The sequence below is a fragment of the Python bivittatus genome, unplaced genomic scaffold, assembly GCF_059951505.1.
Source record: "Python bivittatus isolate LINGU-HERP-01145 unplaced genomic scaffold, Pbiv_v1 ctg000850_np1212, whole genome shotgun sequence".
Taxonomy (NCBI): Eukaryota; Metazoa; Chordata; class Lepidosauria; order Squamata; family Pythonidae; genus Python; species Python bivittatus.
This window is the reverse complement of record NW_028277112.1, coordinates 2,034,746-2,046,706: the sequence shown is the minus strand read 5'-3', so window position 1 is coordinate 2,046,706 and position 11,961 is coordinate 2,034,746. Positions and strand designations below refer to the sequence as shown.

The 11,961-nt window shown below is 38.6% G+C and overlaps 1 protein-coding gene across 1 annotated transcript; it reads left to right on the top strand.

Annotated features, from left to right (window-relative positions):
• Positions 1–1,993: 1,993 nt before the first annotated feature.
• CD180 (CD180 molecule) lies at positions 1,994–11,700 on the top strand. Its single transcript, XM_025166022.2, has 3 exons — positions 1,994–2,172; positions 8,565–8,731; positions 9,912–11,700. The coding sequence occupies exons 1-3, from the start codon at positions 1,999–2,001 to the stop codon at positions 11,635–11,637; spliced, it is 2,067 nt and encodes a 688-aa protein (XP_025021790.2). The 5' UTR covers positions 1,994–1,998; the 3' UTR covers positions 11,638–11,700.
• The last annotated feature ends 261 nt before the right edge of the window (positions 11,701–11,961 follow it).

Below are 11,961 nucleotides of genomic sequence, written 5' to 3'. Positions count from 1 at the left end.
TCCTCAATACAAGGGAGAGTTAAAAACAACAAACCCTGAATTAGGAAGTTTAAATCAAATGAAATAATCTATGGAAGGCATAAAAAAAGAACTTGAGATAGGGATAAATACCTAGAGATACCATATTCTTTGTCTGCAGAGGAGGATAGATTAAGAAATATGTAAACAAGCACTCTTGAAACTGGAGACAGTTCAAACAGGGACAAGATTACACAAGAAAAAGAAGATAGGGATTCATACTTTCTGTAAGTTAAAAACAATAACAAGTAGGCAGAAATTGCCTCACTCCTGCATGATTTGATGAATTCACTCTAAACATTCCATATATCCAAATTTCAATATATTCCACATATCCAAATATCAATAGCCATACTCATGATTAATTGTTCTTTTGGAATAGGTGGTGGATCCCAATGATGGAATAGAAGATGAATGATTTCTATCAGTTATTCATGTCCCTAGACCCAATTTTTGAGCCTATAATTGGGCTCTCAGATCATGGTAACCCACAATATGTTTGTTTGACATAGCTTAGGATCTTGTGGACATCAAACCATTTGTTTTATGCAATAAGCCATGGTTAAATACAATCCACCCTTTCTGCAGCATCACATTGTATAGGGTGAGTTCTGGAGATTGTTTAAATATTCAACTACACATGAGATGAATTCAGAAAGTACTATTTGCTCAAGAATGCACATTTTTTGGTATCTCACCTATCAAAATGACTAGCACCAAATGGAGACCCTTTCCCAGAACCATGTCCACAGAGAGATGTGTTGTAGGAACCCAAGGAAGGGCATAGGACACCTGCAATTCAATCTCTTTGCACGGCAGAAGGGCTAAACACCTCTGCTTAGCACACAACCATGCACTAAACAAAGCTGTGCTATACAGATTTGATACAGCCAGACAGTATCTTCCTTCCCCGCCTAATTTCTCAGTATATAAAGACTGAAGATTGTGAAGTTTTCCTTGTTACTACTCTTAATCTATGACTTAACATTTGAAAATGAAAGCTTAAAACCACAACTGCCTACTGTCTGACTCTTCTTTCCTTAATGGAAGTAGGTAGAATTTTATAGATTTTAATTTCTTCTGTAATACACCCCTATACGCACAACAACACAACCCTTTATAAACCAGATCCAGACTGGGGGCTTCATTTTTTCACCCCAAACATACTAATAATGGTGAAAACATTTCCCTTAAATACAGTAATGGTAATAGTTAGGGACCTTGTCACTTTCATTCTCTGGCACAATAATCATCATATCCTTTGTCCCCAAATATTGCTTGATACTGTATGTAGAGTCTCTGGACTAGATAATTTGAACAGGTAAGAAAGTGGGAGAAATTGTAAAGGGATTCATAAGAGGAACGTATACCTTTGTCTGCCAGCAAACCATATTTTATTCCATAGTACTCCATTCCATCCTATTCCCTCATGTTTCCCAGGTCTGCATTACATGCTCACTGAGCAGACCTAGTACTCAATGGCTTGTTTGGTTCCCTCTATTAAATTGTTTGTCTCCCACCTGCTAGATGATGATGATCATGACGATGATGATGATGATGATGATGATGATACAGTCTCAGGGGCACCTCCAAGGCCCCATAAACAAATGTATCCATACCTGATTCTTAGAAACAAAAGTAGTGATATTTTCAGGAAATGACACACTCACAGAACTCAGTTATTTAAGGGCACCCATTTTATACTTGGAATGTTCCTCTATGAGGAAGATGTTGTTCCAAGATTGGCCTTCAACCTGCAAAATGTAACAAGTTTCTCACATGGTCTTGAATTTTTCCTATAATTTATGGCAAGGGGAGACAAAAAGAAAAAAGAAAAGAAAAAGAGGAAGAGGAGGAGAAGGAGGAGGAGGAGGAGGAACTGAAAAAAAACATGCTTTATAAAAGTCCCTCGGGTATCAAGAGGAAAGAACATCTTTTTCAGGCACTCTTGTGGGCCTCTCTTGAATCACCAGTTTCAAAATGCCTTCTCTGAACGCCGTACTAGAAAATTATTTTTCATCCGTCTTCCATTACAGGCGTGTGGAGAATCTAATCAAACTCTTAATGGCTTGCTGCACATATTGCTGGCTTCTGATGGGGCTTTTAGGTCTTAGCTATGAAGTCTCCAAGCCCCTCAATCAGATGTGCACTGAGGTGAGTGATCACTTATTTGTCTTTCTGTTGGGAGAAAAGCAGCTTCAAGAAAGAATCAATAATTAATTTCGGAGCACTGAATACTTGCATGCTAACACTGGGTCACTGAAGGGCTGAAAGTCCTGCAGTGGGTGAAACAGAAAATATACAGATAAACGTGGTGTCTTAGAAGTATGTTTGCTGGACCTATCTCACAGAAAGGAAACTTGCTTTTCTCCGCAAAGATCCATTTTTCCAATAGGAAAACAAAAAATCAGACTGCCTTCGCACCCATTCTTATAGTTAGTTGTGATCCTATCTTATTAGTTTCAAGTTCACAGTGATACACAACAGACCTTGAGGTACAATCCTGTGCCTGCTTAGTAGCAGATGCCATTTAGAAATTCCCACATAGGCAGTTCAGTGCAATAAACAAGCAAGCAGGTTAAGGTGGTCTATCTCTTCTTTATTTGTGGCTAAGAACCTTAAAACCAAATAGGACCGAGGGAGATTGGAGATGAGAGAAGACCTGCTATTTAAGGCACCATGTGGAGTTTTCAGGCACCGTTTGGAACTGGCATGTGCAGGGGACATTTGCCAAATGCTGCTGGACTAAGAGGGGCTAGAAAGAGAACAGACCACTGGCACTTTTTATCTATGTGCACCAGGGGCTTCTGAACAGGTGCTTGGCTTTATAAGCAGTTTAAATGCACCTAATTTCTGTACAACTAGACCTTGGGGTGCGATGCTTCTCATGGCACACTTATGCTCACTAACACAGACATCTTTTACAGCTGTTGCAGAAAAGGCTTGCAGCCTACAGTAGGAGTCCCTGTGGCTTTTTGAGCTGATCAAGTGATTGCTTTCTTGATATATAAAAAAAAAATCCCAGGATGAAAAAAGAAAATGACTTGGCACATGTATGATTGGTGGTAATGTAGTATTTCTCTGAAAGTTGTACGTGTTTCAGTCCACCCACTGGCCTCCTACTGGGGCACTTTTGATAAACACTCCAACATTCTATGATAAATGACATCCATGTAGTAGCACGTCCAGATCATCATTTACTATAGTGGTTGTAAATTGCATGAGATATCAAGTTTAGATTGGAGTTAAAGGAAATAGAGGTGATGCAATGAATTTATTTATTCTCCTTCTGCTTGGCTTGATGTTTTTTTTCAACATGGAACTCGTTTGGTCTTTTATAACTGCTACTTTTTTGTCATAGAAGAACAACTTTTAGCCTTGCTTTGTATTACTGTGTATAAGCCTCCATTTCAACCACCTGAATGTACAGATTTTAAAAACACTGATAATGGACAAAGATTAAGATACTGTTGAAGGTAATCAAGTACCAGCCCTGGGAATGATTTTTGGTAGAGGATCAAACTTTGGTAGAAGATCAAACTAGATTATAATTCCAGGAGCATCTGATTTGAGGGTCACTGGCTTCAAAATGGGTAATCAAAGCCTACACATGTAACACAAAAGCAAGGCTTGATAGACTTGTTGTGCCCACCATCTGAAGCCAGATTAGCAGTTACTGGGGACTGTTTTGGACTAAGACTCAGTGCTCCAACTTGGGCTAGATGTAAAGACCAAAATCCAGGGCTAGGAACAGACAATCCAGTATCTTCCTGATTTGTTGTGCTATAACTCCCAACATTCACAGAAAATGGCAATATGGAACACAACAGGTTGCTTATATCCTGCTGCAGTCAAAATCAGCTCTCAGCAGTTTACATAACTGAAGCAGAATTAAAATAAATCCATGATAAAAATTAATATAAAAATTCAACATGATTAAAATGAAATCAAACCCCTAAATTCCAATTAACCATAAAATAAAGAGAGGGTCAAGTCTAACTAGAATGCTCTTGGGAACAGCTCAGTCTTCAGCATCTTCCTGAATGCAGTCTGGAAGGGGGCCAGACATCTCCACCTTCTTCTACTTCCTCAAAGTGGGGGCTAAGAGTAATTTCTCCCAACGTAACTAATAGGTCAGGCAGATTCTGGTTGGAGTAAGCAGTCCTGCAGCTACCCATTTTTGTCCTTAGCTCCAGGGCCCAGGTGTCCCCAGATGACCAGAGGGCAACATTTGTACATCTAATCAGCACCTAATCTAGTGTAGAGACTAGATCCTGGGTCTTCAGCAGATCATCCTTCCTTTCTCTGTATTTTAAGAAAATATCTATATACAGGCATGGGTATCAGCTAGGTTTATACATGTTAGACATTAAAATGTTATTCACTTATTCTTTTAAAATATATTACCATTTCCTACAATAAGACTGAGCTTACTCTCACATTTGTCTGTTGAGAGCACTGTGTGGTTTCAGAATCCCACATTTTAATGCTTTCTTTTAACTAGCCCAGAAAATGTTTCCCATAATATTTGAGTAATCTGGAAAAAAAAAATTACCAATGACACTTTGAACATGGATTATATTATCATACAAAGAGCCTGCTTTTGAAGCATTTTTACTCCTTCAGCTCCCAAGCAAGTATATTGCATTTTTCCTTTTTCCATATCAATTTGCACTGAGAACAGGCAACCCACACATTGCATAGGGCACCCAAAGCCTTTTGTTTTGTTTTGTTTTTTGCAGTCCCTCACCAATCAAACCAGAAAACTAGTCACCTAAATGGGATATGATTTCCCATCTCTTTTTGGCAGTTTGGCTTTCACACACATAGAAAACTTCAAGTCAAAAACTGAAAGGGAATTATATGCTGACAATCCTGCCACTCCTCCTTCAGTAATGCCAGAACACCATCCTTTGCTCCTGGGTGTACTCAGTTGATGCTAGAGGACATTTGGGGAATGTTCCAAAAAGCACCAGTTGTTCCCATAGGTCATAAGGACCCATTCTCCAGATTTTCCCCTCCTTGAAGTACTCTGAGATGATTTCTTTTTAATGCATTGAGTACAATAGCTTTTCACATTCAAAAGGAAGGTGCTCTTGGGGTTTTATCTGGGGTTTTTGCTTTCTGAAAAGTTAGTCACAACAAAAGAGGTTGATGTGGGTCAGATAGCATAAATATCTAACTGAAGTAGTTAGCTGGGAAGAGCTATCTGTCTCCCCCATACAAACCCCTATCTTTCAAAAAGAATGTTATGGCACACCAATTTACAATATTCTATAGATATCGACTTAAACTTCTCTGTGAAATCAGTGTGATTGGCTCCTAAGATTGTAACCTCAGTAAATAAAATCCTTTCCTGAGTTGTTGTTTTTTTAAAAAAAAAAACCAAAGCAGTTGCAAAACATTGACATCTAGATAGAAATTTTTTAGAGTGGATTTCATCATTTTCATCTGCAAGTTAATTTTCTTACATATATGAATGAATGAATGCAATCTACTACATTTCTCCACAACTCAAAAAGTAGCTTAGAGTGAGTAATCTTGAGAAAAAAATGCTCACAGGGGGAAAAAAAAATAGGGACCCTGCAGCATTGGAAACAATAGGAAGGAAAATCAATTACCACCTACAGAAAAGCTAAGCAGGAAATGCTCTTTCTGACCCAGGAGATCACTGGCTCTGTCCATCCTTCCATCATAAATTCTTTCATATCATCTCCTGTTGGCTAGACCTGCTATGATGGGCTAGTGAATTTGCAATTTCCTGTGAGAGCAGATTTTTTGGAGGGAGAGACCCAACAAATGTATTTGTTGGAAAATTCATGATTCCTTTACATTGTCATTTTTCCACAGGATGCTAATTTTCCAGATACCATCTAAAACAGTAGTACTTATTTGTAGTAGTTCAAGTTGGCTGTAGTATCTAGGTAAGGTGTTTTGAATGGGAAGCAATTGATATTAAAAATGCTTTAAATAAAGAAATGTCTTTAGTTATATGTTCTTTCTGTCCACTTTCAACTGATATTTCTAATTGTTCTCTTCCTGACAGGAAAAATTATATCCTAGCTGAAGAAAATTGTGTTAACTATGATATTGTATTTAGCAACCTTTTCTCCAAGGTTTTGAGAAATTCACACTAGAATTGCATGCAGTGTGTTTTACTTTCATCGCTATTTATTTGTGCAGCATGGCAGGGAATCCCATTTGCAGTTCCAATATTTTGAGTTTTCAAGGTCATGCACATGTTGTAACCAGACATACTTTTTGATCATTTATCATTTGTTGAACTGCCAACTTATTGTGAACTCTCTGCATTAAAAATTAGTATAAAGCCTATATTGGGAGATTACTATTTCACATTGAACTCTTCATTGCACACTAATTTAGGACACTGTCAAAACCTCCTGTTAGCTACATGTTATAACAGCGTATGAAATAATGAATTTTCAATATCATTCATTTGGTTGTTGATTCCTGTAATATTGATGGTCTTTTCTAATTGTCTTTTTTTAATTTGTCCATTGTATGGCAGCAGCAACAGACAAATAGCAGATTACTGTATATAGATTTTAGTCATTTTTATGGGTTAGTGTCATCCACCAGGTTTTAACCTGCCATTAGTAGTAGTAGTAGTAGTAGTAGTACTTGTTTCTTCTTCTTCTTCTTCTTCTTCTTCTTCTTCTTCTTCTTCTTCTTCTTCTTCTTCTTCTTCTTCTTCTTCTTCTTCTTCTTCTCCTCCTCCTCCTCCTCCTCCTCCTCCTCCTCCTCCTCCTCCTCCTCCTCCTCCTCCTCTCCCCCCCCCCCCAGCATTTCCTTGCAGGTGCAGGGTCTGCTTTTCAGATCCATGAATGCCATTTCACGCAATCAAACACAGCATCCAGGGCCAACTGTATAACTTTCATGTCTGCATTAACTGTGTCCTGCCACCTTTGCTTTGGTCTTCTGCGTGGGCATCAGTGTTAAAGTGCTGGGCGGTGCAGGCGACAATGTGGGGTGCTGCTTGTAGAATGTGGCCATACCACTGCAGGTGTTTTTCCTGCTTTTTCTCTGTTATTGGTGCAATGCCCATCTGCTGCCAGACTCATTGCTGACATGGTTGAGGAGGGAAACACCTAATGACCAATGGAGCATGAGCATCTCCATGGCATGTAAAGGGCGCTCAACACTTTTGGTGGTTAGCCAGCACTCAGTACCATACAGTGCTACTGGGCAGACCATCATGCTGTACACTTTCAATTTTAGATGGACTAACATGTGCTTATTGCAAAGCACTCCATACCTTATCAGCTGATGTGGGACACGGTCGAAAGCTTTTTCTAGGTTGAAGAAAGCCAGGTGTAATGACTTCTTTTTTCTATGCTTCTCCATGAGAATGCAAGCTGCAAAAATGGGATCAATGGTACTCAAGCCTTTGACAAAACCACACTGGTTGATACTGATTTCAATAATGTCACGGAGGCCCTGGCTGAGGATACGCTCAAAAATGGTCATTGTGTGTGACAGGAGGCGGATTGGTCAGTAGTTGGAACAATCTGTCAGGTCACCTTTGCTCTTAAAAAGGGGAACTGTGATACTCATGGCCCAGTCATGGCCAGAGCCCACAATGGCATTGAAGACGTTTGTCAGCCGATCAGCTGCTGTGCTGTGAAGTTCTTTCAGCTTCCAGATATCTGCTGGTAGATTGCCCAGGCCAGGTGCTTTTGAATTCTTCATGCTGCTGATAGGTTTGGTAACCTCTTAGGTGTAGTGCACAGGACTGGGCTAGCATTAGCCGAGCCATCAGAAATTGGCAGGTGTGGAAATTCGGCATTAGAGATTTCATCAAAGTACTGCCACCAGCATTTCAGGATTTTGAGCTTATCCTGCAGTTGCCATCCGCTTTTATCCTTAACACACATGTAGCGTTCAAGTCTTTTGCCACTTTGGCACACATTTTCACTAGCCAATAGATGTTTTTTTCACCTTCATTTGTGCCCAGTTGTTCATAGAAGTCCCAGTAGTGACTGGCTTTGGGCTCTGCGACGGCTTTCTTTGCCATTCTTCTTGCAGTAACATACCTTTGCCAGTTTCAGTTGGTCTTCTACACATACCAGTTCTTGTAAGGCACCTGCCATTTTGACTTGCCATTAGTCTCCGTAGCTAAAATGCACTAACAGTGAAGTGTCAATAACTGAGGGAAAAAACCTCTTAGCACTAAATACATTTCTAAAACAAATGTTCAAAAGAGGGACAACATGTCATTTTGTGATCCTTTTTATTCATTCCAGTGGGTGCATAATTTGGGGCAACCTTTATAATTTTCCCTCCCTCCACAGAGTTGATTCCTAGGTAGTGTCATTCTAATGATAGCAATGGTTCGTACCTAATTCACTTAGAGATGAAAAAAGGGTTTTAGATGCTTGTAGATTTCTTCTGTTGCCTATTTAGCTAAATCATATTATTTAAAATACAATGATTCTGTTAAAAACATAAAACTGAAGAGATACGCATAATACATATGCATGTATTAATATGTTGCAGATATATAACTTGATGTATAATTTTTACAGCTTTTTACTAATAGAAGCTACAGTTGTGAAGGTTTAGGACTAACAGAGCTTCCAGAACAACTGCCCTTCACGACTGAAGTCCTTGATTTCAGCTTTAACTTCTTATATACCCTTCAACATTCAACATTCAGCAAGCTGAAGGCCCTGGTGCATTTGGACTTAACAAGGTTGGTTGGTTGGTTGGTTGGTTGGTTGATTGTTTGAACTTCTACAGTGCCCAGTTCCAGAACTATCCTGGGCAACTTCACAGAGTTAAAAGAAACAGCATTATATAAAAAGAACAACATGACATCCTTCTATATCTTCCCCAACTTAAAGGGGTTCACACAAACATACCAAGTCAAGACTTAGAAAGAACAGTTTGAAATAATTGCTTGAAAGTGGGTAGAGTGGATGGCATACGAATCTTTTGTAGGATGCTGCTGTAGCAGAGAAGGCCCACCTCCTGGGTCCTGCTAGATAACATTACTTAATTGACAGGACCTGAAGCAAGCCAACGCTGAGCAGAGTTGGGCAGACACTATGGGAGACAGACTTATATTCTGTCTTCCCTTCAAAAACTCAAGATGGCTCACATAATTATTCTCTCCCACCATTTTATCTTCACAATAACCCTGTTAGATAGACCAAGCTGAGAGAAAATGACTGAGTAAAAGTTTCTCAGTAAACTATCATGGCTAAATGTGGAATTGAACTCAAGGCTGCTAGGTCCTATTTCAACACTACACTACTCTGTTTCCCTATCTCTTTTTATGCTCTGAGTTTTTCACATATATTGCAGTTGTGGATGCAGTTCTAAAAGCCTCAATAAATAGTTGCAATAACGTTCAAGAATTAGAGTTCTAGAAATCATAAAAACTTGCAGTTGTTTTGTAATAAAGGCATTGCCTCAATATGTGTACATATATGTATATTTGTCAACATAGCAGCTTGTTTCTTGATATTTGACATCAGCCTTAAAATATGTTACCAGAACATATTGTTGTCCTGTACTTGCATGTAGAAATTTTATTTCCTACAGCATTTTTCAAGGATTTATCCAAGCAAATGAATTTGAATAATTTTAATCAGGGTTTCCAAGCTTGTAACATGCCTTTTTCACCTGTAATTGGTAGATATTTGTCTTGTTTAAACAGACATATCGTGATGTGGTTTGATAACCATCTAAAAATATGTTAAAGTTGATTTGTCCTCTAAATTGATTGAAAAATTAAATACTTCATTTTATTGCCTAGTTACCTAATGACCTGCATCTCATAATACTGAATCAAAAACAGGACATCTATTTCAATTATAACCACAGTTGTTGCTGTGTTTCTAATACCAGATTTTGTTTTGTTTTGAAAGGTGTCAGATTAATTGGGTATATGAAGGCACTTTCGAAAGCAATATCTACCTGGAGACCATTGTCTTTACTGGAAATAATCTTCTCTTTCTGGCCAGAACAGCATTTACAGGTCCTCAGCGTCTGAAGCATCTTGATCTAACCCAAACAGGGATCACTAAATTAACATTTATTCCAATGCAGGACCTACATAACATAGAAACTCTGTCGCTAGGAGGCAACTATATCCAATCATTGGAGCTGCCGCCAGGTTTTCCAACTAGAAAGCTCAAATACTTGGATTTACAGATGAACATTATACAAACAATCTCAATTAGAGATATAAAGGCATTAAAACAAGCTAACAATCTGACTCTCAATCTTAGAGGCAACAAGATTATGCACATTGAGCCCAAGGCCTTTAGTTCATTTTTTTTTTACAATTTGGACTTTGGCAGTTGTATTAATATTTCAGTGATCTTGGATGGACTGCAAGGTGTTAGCACTGTTGTCCTCTGGCTCGGCAGTTTTTTGGGTGCAGACAACCCTCCCATTCAACACAGCACATTGCAGGGCATCTGCAACATCTCTGTAGACTATCTCACTCTACAGTATCGCACTTTCCTAGAATTTTCTGGTGACACTTTCCAATGTTTGTCCAAACTCAAAAGATTGGACTTGACCCACACCTCCCTTTCTGAGCTACTGGACCTTCCTCAGATGAATTTGCTGAAAGAATTAAATCTCAACCAGAATAGATTTTCGAATCTCTGCGACATCCATTCTTCTGCTTTCCCTTCCCTTACTCATCTCTATATCCAAAGAAATTATGAGGCCATGGACTTGAATTCTGGATGTTTGGAATCCTTGTCAAAGCTTCAACATCTTGATTTGAGCAGGAGTCACATTGAAAGCTTAGACTGCTGCAGCAACCAACTTCGAGGTCTGAATGGCTTGCAACACCTCAACTTAAGCTACAATCACAACCTTTCATTCCACAACACAGCATTTAATGAATGTCCTAACCTGGAAGTTCTTGATCTCACTTTCACACACATTATCATCAGTAATTCTCAAGGTCCATTCCACAATCTGCATTCTTTGAAGATCCTGAACCTTTCTTTCTCTCGTATTGATACAAGCAAGCAGAATATTTTGCAAGATCTAAACAGCCTGCTTGTCTTAAATATGAATGGAAACAGGTTTGAATCTGGCACCATTTTCAGTGACAACTTTTTTCAGAAAGCACCAAATCTAGAGGTGTTAACTTTAGCTTCCTGCCAATTATTGTCTATAGAAGCTAAAGCATTTTTTGCCCTCAAAAAGTTAAAGCATGTGGATCTGAGCCATAACAAACTTATTGCATTCAGTTCAGATGTATTTTCCAATCACAGGAACATTTATCTCAATTTTGCCAATAATAGGATCCATATTATCCCACGTGATTTGTTGACTAGCCTATCTGGCCAGAGTATAATCAATTTAAGTTACAATCCACTGGAATGCACCTGTTCTAATATTGGATTATTAACTTGGTACAAGCAAAACATAGATAAAATTGAAGATTCTGAAGAGACTGTGTGCTCTGAGCCCAAATCGCTAGAAGGCATGAAGCTCTTCTCTATAAATCTGTCCTGTGGGTATAGCACTGCACGAACTGCATTGATTACTCTTGTTGTGATAATAGTAATTGTAGTGACCTTCATTTTGATCATTCGTTCTTTAAAGCAAAACCAGCACCAGATATAAGCTTTGGAGAGAAAGTAAGTATGCAGGCTTTTTTAAAAAAAATTGTAGGAAGGAATTTATTAAAGAAAGGCATTTTCTAACATCAAGGGTTGTTTCTTTTCCTTTTTATATCAATATTGCATCAATAAATTCTGACAACATGGATTTGAGGAGAAAATGACTGCAAGGAAGGGAAAGAGGAGTCTGTTGTTTAGTATTACATTTTCCAAATGTTGCATTTCTAATTTTATTTGTATTAGATGATAACAGGATACCCCTAAGCGCTCATTTGTGTGGCAGATAGGTGAAGAAGATAGTAACATAATTCTCTAGAAAACAGGACAA

Bases quoted from the DNA above. Each gene is read 5' to 3' on its own strand.
- CD180 (XM_025166022.2), top strand. From the start codon at position 1,999: ATGCCTTCTCTGAACGCCGTACTAGAAAATTATTTTTCATCCGTCTTC. The intron at 2,173-8,564 runs GTGAGTGATCAC...TAATTTTTACAG, and splicing joins TCAATCAGATGTGCACTGAG to CTTTTTACTAATAGAAGCTA. The intron at 8,732-9,911 runs GTTGGTTGGTTG...TTGTTTTGAAAG, and splicing joins GTGCATTTGGACTTAACAAG to GTGTCAGATTAATTGGGTAT.